General features: G+C 44.6%; 1 protein-coding gene across 2 annotated transcripts in view; it reads right to left on the reverse strand.

Moving 5' to 3' along the window:
- DNAH17 (dynein axonemal heavy chain 17) overlaps positions 1-14,099 on the reverse strand; it is a 96,068-nt gene that overhangs the window by 13,455 nt on the left and 68,514 nt on the right. For both annotated transcript variants that reach the window (XM_083430247.1, XM_083430248.1), the window contains 9 exons: positions 13,675-13,770; positions 12,910-13,127; positions 11,436-11,643; positions 9,509-9,624; positions 8,219-8,411; positions 6,123-6,358; positions 5,234-5,356; positions 2,356-2,560; positions 189-353 (listed from right to left, as the gene is read on the reverse strand). In XM_083430247.1, the coding sequence (XP_083286373.1) occupies positions 189-353; positions 2,356-2,560; positions 5,234-5,356; positions 6,123-6,358; positions 8,219-8,411; positions 9,509-9,624; positions 11,436-11,643; positions 12,910-13,127; positions 13,675-13,770 (1,560 nt within the window). The remainder of the gene's footprint in view (positions 1-188; positions 354-2,355; positions 2,561-5,233; positions 5,357-6,122; positions 6,359-8,218; positions 8,412-9,508; positions 9,625-11,435; positions 11,644-12,909; positions 13,128-13,674; positions 13,771-14,099) is intronic.

The raw sequence follows: 14,099 nt of genomic DNA on the forward strand, positions 1-14,099 counted from the left end.
CCCTTCTCCCTCCTCTTTTTCTTTTCTTTTCCTACTTTACTTATAGGACAGCTGAGTACACTGTAAATTGCAGTGCCAGTGAGATCTTGACTACCTGCCAACTTAATGGGCCCAGAAGCACTCTACACATTGATGAAAATTTGTGTTCTTTGTCCTGGAAGAGCACTAGCCATGGCCCAGTGACTCACCTTTTCCTCTATCTCATTTGCTGTGCGCTTGGTGGTCTCCAGATTTTCCACCAAGGCTGTGTCGCCAAGGAAGTTTCCTGATGCAGCAGAGAGTCGAGCCAGTAAGGAATCCTCCAGCTCCTTCAGGATGATCTTAAACTCATTCTGTTGTTTTGTGAGAGTAGCCTATACCAGCAATGAGGAAATATATATATATATGTTAGAATTTGGCAGGTGTGTGTGTGTGTGTGTGAGAGAGAGAGAGAGAGAGAGAGAGAGAGAGAGAGAGAGACTGACTTCCTTTGAAGGTGGACAGCCTTCACAGACAGGCTGCAATTCAACAGATAGCAGAGTTGGATGAAATGGGAGCCCTATGGACTCACCAGCTGGACTGAGCCTCGAAATTATCGCAGAGAATGTAATTTTTCAAGAAGTGAAAATGCAAAGAAGCTCATGGAACGGAAGCTCTTTGTTCTAAGCTTAGGGACCCCCAGCATTCACATAACACACAAAGTGGCTTGTTCTTTTCCTATAGGGGTCTTTTTGTGACTACAAGAGTTTTATAAAGGGTCATCACAATGCAACAGTGACTAACATTTCAGGCAGACACGGAAGATGCATTGCAGATGCAAGGGCGGGCACAAGGGCCAGTTCTTAGAGGAAGTTCATTTACGTACAATAAGAGAAAATGCACCAACCTTCCCCTCCCCCAAACACACACAAAAGGGGGGGGGGAAGGATACGGATTTGCACATAATTTGCACATACCATACTTATTTACATGTATGTGCAAACTTGAAATAACTACTGTATTTACCGTAACTAAAAATATAATGAGGGACAGCCCTACCAATTAGGCAGAGGAAGGCAATGCTCTCAGGAAGCAGAAGCTGGAGAACAGCTGTGGCAGCCCCCTGCCCCCCACCTCCAGAGCCCCCTGGCCATTTGTTCCTCTTGGAGATCAGAGCTATATGTGTCACAGTGCCCTCCTGTTCCCAGCGGTGGAGCAAGATTCAACAGCCAGTCTATTCAGTTTCTGTACATAGGATGGAGGGTGTGTGTGTGTGTGTGTGTATGATCTTGCCCTGTGCCTCAGGCAGCAAAATGCCTTGGGTTCCCCCTGAGTACAGTATGTCTCACTATAGTGGAGAAGCCTGAGACCAGCAATGCCTGCTCAGTCGGCTACTGATGAGCTACTTCCAAGGTCTCTGCTCCTGCTTCCCAGGGTTCATTATAATTTAAAGATAATCTGGACCAGACAACCCTTCAAATAGAAGACTCCTTCAAACAAGAGGACTGCTTTCTGTAAAGCAGGACACACAGTTGCCATTACCAGTGTGTTAAAGAGCTCAGCTCCAAGGTTCTTACCTGCGCAGCAATGAAATGGCTACAGCCATCCTAAATACTCCCTCCCATTGGACAAATGCCATTTAATATGAAGGCTGGGGTGGGGCTTCTGCTTGTGGCAACCATCACTAGCGGGTCCTTCTATCCTAAAGAGCTTCACCCAAATAACAGGCTAATATACTTCATTAAACAGTAAATGTAAAGTGAACAAGAAATAGTAAATGAAAATCATAGTAAAATAAACAGATATATGTTTGCATTGTGAAACATACAAATTCTAAAATATACAGAATGAATTCACTGGTTTGAAATATCTATTTAAACAGAGGAAATGATTTAAATACGGTAAATTAAATCTAAGCAATTCATTAATATACTGGTAAATATTTAATTAATTTACACAAGGATCTGGTTCCCTTTCACATTTAATGCAGGGAAGGGAGTGCAGAGAATATATATATATGTGGACATGTAAACGGAAAGTAGGAACAGAAGCTTAAAACCACCCTCACCACCAGGGAATTGGAACTGTGTTGGGTGCTAAGGTTGCAGTCGATGTACAAATTAATGCCTTTCCCTTTTCAATGTACGTGGAACCTTACTTTATTATTATTATTACCCCAAGGTCCCAAGGCGGGTTACAACAATTAAAACGCAAAATTAATATGTAGTAACCACTACATGTAGTAACCACTTCAGAGCAGATGAAAACCTGAATGGTAGGTTCAGAGACCCACCTTCTAATACTATTTGTCTTGCTCTGAAGTTTCTGACCAAGTGTGGCTACCATGAATTCTTGCAAACAACTCACATCTAGCAATTACAATACCAATGACAATACCTTCAGTTCCTCTAGGTCAGGTCTCTCCTTAGCCACCACAGCAGCTAAAAGTTGGTCCTCCAGCCCATCTCTGGTGACCAGAAAGTTGATGAGTGTGCACTGGGCCTGCATCTCTGGCTTGTAGTGGGGGTTGAAGTACTTGGTATGCAGAATGAGGCGGAAATTGGGGTGGTACTCTACCTCCTTGTCTCCTATTTTAATGTATCTGGGGATTAGAGTGTTAACAGGTCATGAGAACAGGTAGGTAACAGGCAGATAAAGGTTCTTCAAAGAGACCGCAGGCTACTTCTGGCAGCTGGAGGGGCAGAGTTGGATGAGGACGTCACAGGAAGGGTCACATCCTATAAAGTTATTTAATGCATACCAAAAAGCAGTGCATTTTAGGCACATTGTTGTTGCTGCTTCATGCCTCATAGACAAGCCTGCTCAGATGCTTAGAAAGTTAATGTGAATTTTAACCAAATTCAGTATTTTAACTTCTTGTATGTTTTAAACGATTGTTGTAAGCGTTTCTTGACTTTTATTGTTTTATCTTTTTGTAAAATGCCTGGAGGGATTTTTGTTTAACTATCAAGAGGTGTATAACTTGGATGTAATGAATTAAATAAAAAATAACTTAAGGAATACAGTGGTACCTCGGGTTACAGACGCTTCAGGTTACAGACGCTGCTAACCCAGAAATAGTACCTTGGGTTAAGTACTTTGCTTCAGGATGAGAACAGAAATCGCGGCAGCAGTGGGAGAACCCATTAGCTAAAGTGGTACCTCAGGTTAAGAACAGTTTCAGGTTAAGAGCAGACCTCCAGAACGAATTAAGTTCTTAACCCAAGGTACCACTGTAAATTATATGTGGTTCGAAACACAGGGGAGGGGGCGGTACTTCTGACCTTTTGCAGGGGTGGTGAGGCTAGGAGGTAGAAGCAAGAGTTTTGTGTATACATATGCACAAACACCAGAACAGAAAATGTGAGACATATGTTTGCAATTTTGAACCAGCTTAAAAAGTAAGAGGCATGAAGACCGGCTCTCAGCTTATGAAACGATTGCTGCAGTCATAAACACACTCATTTGGATTTGGAAGGAAGCCCCACTGAAATCAGCATGGCTTCTTTCCAAGTAGATGTGGTATAGGGCTGAAGCAAAAACAGCACTGCTCTGGGAACATTTATGCAACAGCACCCAATGAAAACAAGAAAACAAGAAGGGATATCATCAATGGAAATATGTAGGAAATTCTACATTCTTTCCCCAATGAACAGAGCAAAGTAGGAATGGGACAAACAGGTGGTGTCAAAGCCACCTGGTGATGGTAGAAAAACCCAGCCACTAAGCTGTTACTGGTTTGAATCTACTGTCAGGGAAATGTAGCACATGCAATGTCATCTGCAAGGATGATGCGATTCTCAGGAGAGTCTTTATTCCACAGGAGTCACTTGCTAAACTAGATTAGACGGGGTCTAGTCACACCAGCTTTACAACTAGGACTAAATCCACTCTAAAACATATTGTGAATTAGTTGTCTGCCACCACCTACTGGATAACTGAGCAATAGAGACTCTTATATTGAATATAGTTTGTTCCAGATCACAAGAGTGCTAGCTTTCAATCTCTAATCACATAGCTCTTCTAAGGATAATGACTTTGTTTCTTTTAGCTTTGTTGAAAGCACAATGACATTTACATGAGGATAGATGAGCCTATTAGGAACACACTCCTCCTGTTAGTGGAGCTCACATGATTTTCTTAACAAAGAGGTTAAATTTCTAATGTATCCACCACACATGAAAAACAACATTTCAGTTGAATGAAATAAAAAGTAAAAAGTTTATCTAATTTAATACTTCCCCTGGTTGATATAGACAGGCATTTATAATTGACAGTACAGTGGTACCTCAGGTTAAGTACTTAATTCATTCTGGAGGTCTGTACTTAACCTGAAACTGTTCTTAACCTGAAGCACCACTTTAGCTCATGGGGCCTCCCACTGCCGCCGGAGCACGATTTCTGTTCTCATCCTGAAGCAAAGTACTTAACCCGAGGTAATATTTCTGGGTTAGCGGAGTCTGTAACCTGAAGCATATGTAACCTGAAGCGTATGTAACCCGAGGTACCACTGTACTTGGTTACAGAAGATCCATAGAAAGGAGTGGTTAGAAACCAGGATTCCTCTCTCTGTTCCTTGGCAGAAAGTCCACCATGGAAATGAGCAAGCACAGCATCTGCTCACTGAGGGCAATAGGTTTGACCAGGCGTCAGCAAACTTTTTCAGCAGAGGGCCGGTCCACTGTCCCTCAGACATTGTGGGGGGCCGGACAATATTTTGAAGAAAAAAAAGGAACAAATTCCTATGCTCCACAAATAACCCAGAGATGCATTTTAAATAAAAGCACACATTCTACTCATGTAAAAACACCAGGCAGGCCCCACAAATATCCCAGAGATGCATTTTAAATAAAAGGACACGTTCTACTCAGGTAAAAACACGCTGATTCCTGGACCGTCCACGGGCTGGATTTAGAAGACGATTGGGCCGCATCTGGCCCCCGGGCCTTAGTTTGCCTACCCATGGGTTTGACTGTATTAATTACAGGATAACGTGGCTGTGAGCTAATCAGCAGGTACATTATGATCCAAGGATGCAGAACAGTAGCCCATGGCAAGGCCAGGCTTGTACCAGCAGGATGACACGTACTCAGGCTGATTTGCTATGGCTTGGGAATGCCAGCAAACAGTAGCTGTGTGACATCTTAGTAATGGAGGCACTCTGGCCAATGTAAGAGAGAATGGACAGAGATACGCCTAACCCTAACAACAGTAATTCCGTTTTAAAAAGGAAGGGCTACTCTGGCTTCAATCAAAGGAGCTGCGACAAACTTACTTTCCTTTCTTGATGGTGTTTCGGCCTAGCAGAGGGTCCAGCACAGGCTCCACGGTCTCTCCGATGTTCTCAATGAGCAGGGTGTCTCCATCAGAAACCGCCTTTTCAATGATATCTAGATAGCTGCAGCGTTGGAAGAAAATCCGTTAAGCACGTCGCAGTGTTTTGGAATACAATCCCTGCCCCTCATTTTGAACAGAAGAATGTTGGTGCTCACGGAAAAAGGAGCCTAACGAAAAATCACTATAGTTTGGGGCTGGGCTTCCCTGAGTTCAGAGACACTGGACAGCTCTGAAGCGGGATCTGCTGGGCAGAAGAGGCTCAGCCCCGCAGTTTCCAATATGCAAACAAGTGGCAACGAGGGAGCGTCCCTTAACACATGCGGAATCTGATGGAAAGGAACAGGGATTGCCAATATGGCCCTCTTGGATGAAATGGTGCCTTTGAGGTCTTTCCATGGGGCCTGCAATGTGTTTGAGTCCTCACCCCCCAACTGTCCCCTTGGTTATGAGGTGGTCAGGTTACTTTTTTTCTTCCTCGAAAAGTGCATACAACTGAAGGAGGAAGCGGTAAGTTCTGCTCTTTCCCAGTTTCCCTTTCAGCACTGTGTTTTTAGGGCTCAGATTTACTCTGCTGAATCGGACTTGTATCGGATAAATGGAAAAAGCTAAGGGCATGTGTGCATTTGTCCCCCTTTCTTTCTCTGTGGCGGGGATGATCTAGAGAGGGGAGAGATGTCACCAGAAAGGGTGGTGCCCATGGGCCTGAAAAGGTTGGTGATCCCTGGAGAGCACCTCTGGACCATTGCCACCCTCATCTTTGGAGCTGTAGGGAACTCCTTGTCTGGCAGAAAACTTGAAGAATCAGGGCAGAATAGCTGTGGCTCCACCTTCTCTGTCCAAGCCGGATGGCCTTCAGGTCTTCTCCATGTTTGTTCTTAATCCACTTGATCCCTTGGAGCTGGGCATCTACAATGAGTGGCCAGCGCTCTGTGTTGCAAAGTATAGTTGCATTTTCTGTTGACATCCGGTCACTGGGGAGCCCCTGGTTGTTCCACGTTGCTACATCTGCATCATCTGTTAGGAGGCTCAAAGGGTCCAGCCCAGGGGTGATGGGAATTGGCACCTGCAAAGTAAAATAAAAGGGTCCTGAAATGCATCAACTGCATCAAATGCATCAACCCCTCGTGTGGGTATAGCATGGGTCAAGGGGAGCCAATGTGTTACCTTTCAGTTGCTGAAGGACTACAGTTCCCATCAGCCATAGCCACCACTGCCAATGGGATGATGGGAGTTGTAGTCAATAGCGGCAGGTTGGGCCAAGTCGTGGAGCTACCCACCTGATGCCAGAGTTGCTAGTTTACCTGGATGGGGATGGGGCAGGGTGGTGGCAAGCTTGGGAAGCACAAGCTGGTGCATGAGCAGAAGGGCTAGATTGGCTGCCCTGATGTGGCTGTGCGGCCCCAATCCCACTGGCACCCTGACCTACCCCAGTCCCATGCAGGTAAGCTGTAGAGACTCTAGCGTTGGGAGGGTGACTATGAAGCTCTGCCCCACTGCATTGGCTGCTACTGGAGAACACCTGGAGGCCACCACACTGGGTACTCCTGCAGTAGGCAAATGATGTAACTGAGTTTAGAATGGATGGTTAAACAGAACCAGCAATAGCTCTTAACAGGGATGGCCAGAAGGGAGAACTTGTACGATGTGTTTTGTCATCCCCTGGGCCTGCTGGATGGCATTTCGGGAAAGGAAGAACTGGAGAAGACTGCTCCAGACACTTTAATAAAGAACCAATAAACCAGGTAGGATTTCCTGAAGGGAGGTGAGGTGGGAGTTTGGGAACTCCATAAAGGTATTGTTATTGGGGAATAGACTTTGTCACCAAGTAAACATTGCAGCAGGGGTCTATGTGAACTCCAGGAGAGGCTCAAATGCTGACTCCATGCTATTAAGGATTAAAAATATATATTAATTTAGGTTAGGTTAGAAACCGCTGTGTGACTTTAGGGGAGCTGAAGTGAACTAGCTGACTCTGCCTGGAATCAACGGAACATAAATATTTCTGCTAAATCAGAAGACTGCCTGGAAGTTACAGTTAGCGCAAAGCGTAGCCACCAGGTTCCTAAGTGGGACCAGGTGTTGGGAACACATCTTGCCAAGGCTTAAGGAGTTCCACTGGCTTCCAGCCCATTTCTTACTGAGGCTGTATACACACCATAAATTTAAAGCACATCCTCCTTCCCCAAAGAATTCTGGGAAGTGCAGTTTCTTAAGGCTGCTGCGGATTTTAGCTCTGTGAGGGGTAAACTGCAGTTCCCACAATTCTTTTGGGTGGGTATGGGTTTGTGCTTTCAGTACATAGTGTCTATGCAGCTTCTGCTGGTGCTCACCTTTAAAACCCTACAGAGTTTAGATGAGGGTACAGGAAATGATGTTTTCTTCAATGCCACTAATGTGCCCATAGATCAAAACATTCACCTGAGGTTCTCCTCTAGATGAAGTGAAGTGGATGATGACCAGGGAGAGGGTCTTTTTGCTTTTGCCTTCCCTTCTCGAGAGTCTCCTTAGGGATGTTTGCTTGGCACCACCATATAAAAACTCTGCTTATTTCTCCAGGCTTTCAATTTGTGGGGTGATAGCTTTTAGCACTGCCCTTTGCTATTGTCAACTATTTCAGTGATTAGAGCTGTTGTAAGCCCTGGAAATTTTTGTTTTTAAATTGAGGGATGTTTAAATGTCTAAAACAAATCAAAATAAACCATCAAGCCCAAGGGGTTTAGTCTCAGGTACCTGATGCCAGTGATATCCAAGAGGAATCCACCTCTAGTCTGGCTGGCCATGGGGATCAGAATCCTACTTCCTGGGAAACGGAAGCAGGGCTTACCAGGTTATGATATGCATCCCCCAATATATCACTCTACATTTATGTCCCAGAGCTTTATTCAGAGCTGCCCTAGTGCAACATGGCACTGAGCAGATTCACCTTTAGCTGCTGGAGGAAAGGAGTCCAGAACTTGTCCAGAAGCTCAGTCCTGTATTTTTTTGTAAAATAGCCAACGTAGGAAACAAATGCAGTAATCAAGAGCACATCCCCGCACAAAGTCTTTTCTTGCTCACGGAAATTTTCCACAGACTCGGCCCAACGCACGTTTTCCGAAGCTAATCCGCCAACAAGCCTGAATAAACATTTCGAAAGGAGATGCACATTTGGTTAGCGCAGCCTGGGGTTCAGGCCAGCCTTTGCCTTGATGCTAGGCCCGTACATTCCCAGAAACTGATTAACTGTCTGCCTGGAATGTTGACTTTTTGAGAGATTAGGGTGGGCAACATTTGCATGATGAGGGCCAGTTTCCAAATGCAGGGCAGGCTGGAGGGCGGCAGCACAAGCTCCAACTACACATTCCTGGGATACCTGGCCACCACTACTGAGAGATGCCTTGCACGTTTTGTGAAATTTCCGAGACAAGACTGAAAGTGGCCATTTTTTGAAGTCTTTCGTATATGCTAATCACTTTAAGATCTTGATCACCAGAAGATCCATAATAACACAAAAGGAACTGTTGCCTTTGAACTGACAGTCTCCCCCCTCAAAAAAATATAACTGCAGCTTCTCTAAATAAACTCCACATCTTTGACTCACTCTCTAATGTAGTATTCCATTTTCAGGAAATGGTTCACAGCATGCTGAGAAGAACAACAAGTTTCTTCTTACCAGCTGGGATGACCAAGAGCCCAGTACTGCTGACTCCAGATACTGAGTGATCCCCTCAGAACCACAAAAATTATATGATACGAACATGCAATGTTTGAGGTTCTTTTAACTGCTTCCAGACTTATATATTATTTTAAGGGCCGCTACTATCGTCATAGCTGTCAACTTTTCCCTTTTCTTGCGAGGAATCCTATTCGGAATAAGGGAATTTCCCTTAAAAAAAAGGAAACATTGACAGCTATGACTATCGTGTTTTTGACCTTTCTGGAAAAGCAGCTTTGTAAACATCACAGAACGAGTATTACAGCTTGATTCTCAAATTTGGTCGAGCAATTCAAAGATCATACCAATTGTACAGTTACTACCATCTTGTTAATTGTGATGGTGTTTTATCTTTGAAACAGTGACCCAATCAGCTCTGTTTCATGAATAAAATGGCGGGAGATCAAGCACAGACCTTCCGCATAATATGTTTCGCGCATGGTGAACTCGTGAATCATAGTGGCAACTAGCTAATACCAGCACAGGACGCTCCCGATAGCGTGCTTGTTTACGTGTTACCTGTTAGCCAATGATATGACTCTGTTTGTCGCATCTGCCTCTTGCTGGCATTTGATTTTCTCGGCTGTGGCCTTTTCAAATTCAGCAGTCAGATTGGCCAAGTTGGCGTTTAGATCCTTTAAAACAATGGGTTTGCTGTTAGTCTCATAGAAATTTTGGAGACTGCTTGCGGCACGTGTTCAGTGGGTGCACCCCAGTATTTGTTTTAATGGGACAGTACTTAACAAGCTGTGTCTTAAAACTCTGAAAATGCCAATCAGCACCTGTTATTGGCACTCAGTATATATGTACCCACAGCTATGTGGAAGTATTCTCCTTGGCATACTCCCTGTGTGGCTGGGGCCCACATCTTAAGGATTCAGCTATAGGAGGATTGTGACAATCATTTCCATGCATCACAGATAAAAGCCGCTCCCAGGAGCACAGGTACACTGAACAGGAATCACAGTGCATGTCCATTTGGCACGTTAGCTTCTGCACATTGCTGTGTTTTTCAGTCACAGATCTTCATTGCTGTCTACTCTGCTTGCTGTACATATCAGGGCAGAACTATGAAACTATCCAGAAGTTTTCTTTCTCTCTTCCCCTGCCCCTTTTCTGTTCTCTGGCAATGCAATCAGGTGTTTTGGGACATGTGCATGAACTCCCTTTTTTTAAATTCCCAGAAAGTGCAGATCTTGCAAAAGGCTTGTGTGTGTGATTCCACTGACTCTACAACAAACTCCTGTCCAGAAGTCTCCTTAATTGCATTAAGATGTTATAAAGTGCTTTACAATTTTAAAACCAGAGGCTGCAAGCAGTGCTTTTTTTTCTAGAAAAATAGGTGCCGGCACTCGCCATGAAGTTGTTACAGTAAGTGCCAGACTTTTTAACAACAACAAAAAGAGGTGCCAGTACTGTGTACCCCCTGAAAAAAACCACGGGCTGCAAGGTGGATTAGGTCCCCAACAAGAAAAGGCTATGCTTTGGGCTTCTGCTTTAGAAAAAAAGAAACTAAGAGGAGGTGATAAATGTTTCTAAATTATACATGTTGTGGAAATTATGCATTCCTCACTTCTACTCAGTAACAGCAGAAACTGAGCAGGAGATTCAGGACAGACAAAAGGAAGCCCTTCTTCCCAAGCTGAATAGTTAACACCATGGATAGGCAAACTAAGGCCCGGGGGCCAGATCCGGCCCAATCGCCTTCTCAATCCAGCCCGCGGATGGTCCGGGAATCAGCGTGTTTTTACATGAGTAGAATGTGTCCTTTTATTTAATATGCATCTCTGGGTTATTTGTGGGGCATAGGAATTCGTTCATTCCCCCCCCCAAAAAAAATATAGCCTGGCCCCCCATATGGTCTGAGGGACAGTGGACTGGCCACCTGCTGAAGAAGTTTGCTGACCCCTGGTTAACACCTATGGCCTTCCTTGCCACAAGATGTGGTGATGACCACCAGCTCAGATGGCTTTGAAGAGGATTAGACAAATGCAGTAACTAGCAAATGGCTACTAGTCACGATGGCCGTATGCTACCTCTGGGATAAGAGGCAGTCTGCCTCTGAATAACAGTTGCTGGGGAGGGCTTTTGCCTGCATATCCTCCTGCTTGTGAGCCTCCCATAGGCATCTGGTTGGACACAATGGAAAACAGGATGATGGACTAGAGAGGCCTTTGATCAGATCCAGCAAGGTTCTTTATATGCTCATTTGAGTCATGAACTGTAGACAGATTACAGTTTGCACACATAGCTGAAATGTCAGCTCTCAGTTTGTACAGACACGGGAAAATGCCACATGATTCTCAAGCTCACAGCTACACAATTCTCAAGCTCATAGTTAAATAATTTCCTTCCTCAATGCCAGTCAATTTCAACAGTGATGTTTACTTGATGGGACACAAGGGGGCGCTGGCATTTTATCAAGCCAAGGTTACAGTGTACTTACCGCAATCTTGTTCTTGATGAGTGTGAGCTTTGCTTGCGCTTCTGCCAGCTCATTATTAGCCTCTTCCAAGGCCTGGCGCTTGGGAGCGACGTCACAGTAGACTTCATAGAAGCGAACAATGTTCAGGCACCAAGAACACAGACCAGCTGCAGCCGTGGACTTAGACAGTATAAACTCTGGATCGAATGTTGGATCATTTTGAAATGGCCTGCAGCGAGAAAGTTACAAAGCAGCATTGCATTGGGTGGAAGGAAAAGGACAGTTAAGATCTACAAAGGCACATCATACAACTGATCACAACTGACTTGAGGCTAAATCACTGCTGCACTGTTGGGATTTGGGTGACAGCAGCCACGAAATTAAAAGACGCCTGCTTCTTGGGAGAAAAGCAATGACAAACCTAGACAGCATCTTAAAAAGCAGAGACATCACCTTGCCAACAAAGGTCCGTATAGTTATAGCTACGGTTTTCCCAGTAGCGATGTATGAAAGTAAGAGCTGGACCATAAAGACGACTGATCGCCGAAGAATTGATGCTTTTGAATTATGGTGCTGGAGGAGACGGACTGCAAGAAGATCAAACCTCTCCATTCTTAAGGAAATCAGCCCTGAGTGCTCACTGGAAGGACAGATCCTGAAGCTGAGACTCCAATACTTTGGCCACCTCATGAGAAGAGAAGACTCCCTGGAAAAGACCCTGATGTTGGGGAAAATGGAGGGCACAAGGAGAAGGGGACGACAGAGGACGAGATGGTTGGACAGTGTTCTCGAAGCTTCCAGCATGAGTTTGACCAAACTGCGGGAGGCAGTGGAAGACAGGAGTGCCTGGCGTGCTCTGGTCCTTGGGGTCACGAAGAGTCGGACACGACTAAACAACTAAACAACAACAACAACTGTTGGGATTTAATAAAAAGATAGAACTTAGGGGCTGGCCACTGTGAGAACAGGATGGGCCATTGGTGTGATCCAGCAGGGCACTTCTTATGTTATGACTCTGACTACACACCATTTATTGCAAAGATCTTGGGCAAAATACTACGCTGGGAGGAAGGTTGCCCCTTCTCATGGGTATGTTTTGCCCTGCCCATCCATTGAAGCTAGTGGCTTGAATTCACAGGAGGAAATCTGCACAGCAAATCCTACAGACAATATTGTTATAGGACTTTAGCCCAAGGAGGAAGAAGGGGCCGACCCCTGGACACTGGTGGAGTTACACAGTCTCACTCCTGGGCAAGCAACTAGGAAACAAGTGTTTGCTTTTTGTTGGTCGATGTTAAAGTGCTGCTACCCTTCAACAGGCAGGACCAATGCTGGTGCAGAAAGGGATGAAGCGGAGTGTGGGGCACAAAACTGGATTGGCGGTGGGCCTGAGCCCTTGGAGAGGAACAGCCCTGCTTTTTCTCACTTCTGATCCTATGAGCAGACTGTAGGAATTGAGGTTGGTTATAAGAGCATAAATCTAGATTCCTCTTACTTGAAAGCTTTCAAGCAGCTCTCTGGAATGTGCTCCTTGTCATATTTCTTTAGGGCATCCAGGAAACTGTCCACTTTGCCCATCATGACTTTTGCTGCCTTCCAGCTTCTGTCCTTTGGTATCTTGCCACCTGGAGCTGTTAGGATCATCACGGCTGCTGTCACGTTAACCACAGCTTCTGGGGGAGATCCAAAAGACTTCAGTTCTGTCAGGTTGTTCTGGAAAAGTAGAAGGGGGGGGGGGAAGAGAGAGAGCAGTGACAGTGATTTCCCAGAGTGTAAGTCAGGACACCTAGCCACCAAACTGTAAACCTGGCAATGAAACAAACAAAATAAATAAATAATTGAGCCAAGAGTCCAAACCAAGCTCTGAAACTTTGAGTTTTTGGCAAGGTGGGCAATGATCATGGCAGCAGGTGCCGTGGGTGGATTGGAAAGCATAAGGCTTTTGGGAAGTAGCTCACAGGCTCATTCTCACAGCTCCATCCTTAATCAAAATTGTAGAAAATGTCTTAAACCATGGAGGCTTAAGTTACCTTACATTTTAGTGCTCATTATTTTGATATCAAAATAATTCATGGCAAGAATTCAATTGCAGTTTCAAAATACTGTGAGAAACTCTGCAATCTGAAAATATAAAGAGCCTGATCACTGAGACGAGAATCGAGCACCCCAAGAACAGCACTGTTGTCTCTCTTGTCTTACTTTAAACAAATCTACCTTCAAAAGCAGCAGGATATAGCAGCTGAATGCTCCAAGGATTTACCTTATTGAGAGTGTCCAAGGCTTCCTGGGCAGCCATCAGAGCTGGTTCAGCTTTAGCCAAATCCGTTTCACAGGCCCTTTGCTTCTCTGTTACATTCTGCGGGCAAAAAGTCCCAACAAAATATGAACATTTGAACAAAACTGTTTATGCAGGCCAATCAGCTTTGAAATAAAATTAAACTTTGAAATCCTGAAGTCGGTATCTCTTTGTTTTCCCCTCACTTGTCGTTTGGGAAGCAGTTTCACAAGTTATACTAAGAACGAACAAACAAAAGTTCAAAAGCCAAGCATCACTTCTGAACATGAATATAAACTGGGACAGGACAAATTGGCCATTTCAAATTATTCTCACTTTCTCATTCTTCCATATTTAAGTTCATTTTCTACACCAGTTTGTGATTTTTTTTAAAGCCAACAACAAATAGG

The sequence above is a fragment of the Podarcis tiliguerta genome (assembly GCF_965153285.1).
Source record: "Podarcis tiliguerta genome assembly, chromosome: 2".
NCBI classification, from domain to species: domain Eukaryota; kingdom Metazoa; phylum Chordata; class Lepidosauria; order Squamata; family Lacertidae; genus Podarcis; species Podarcis tiliguerta.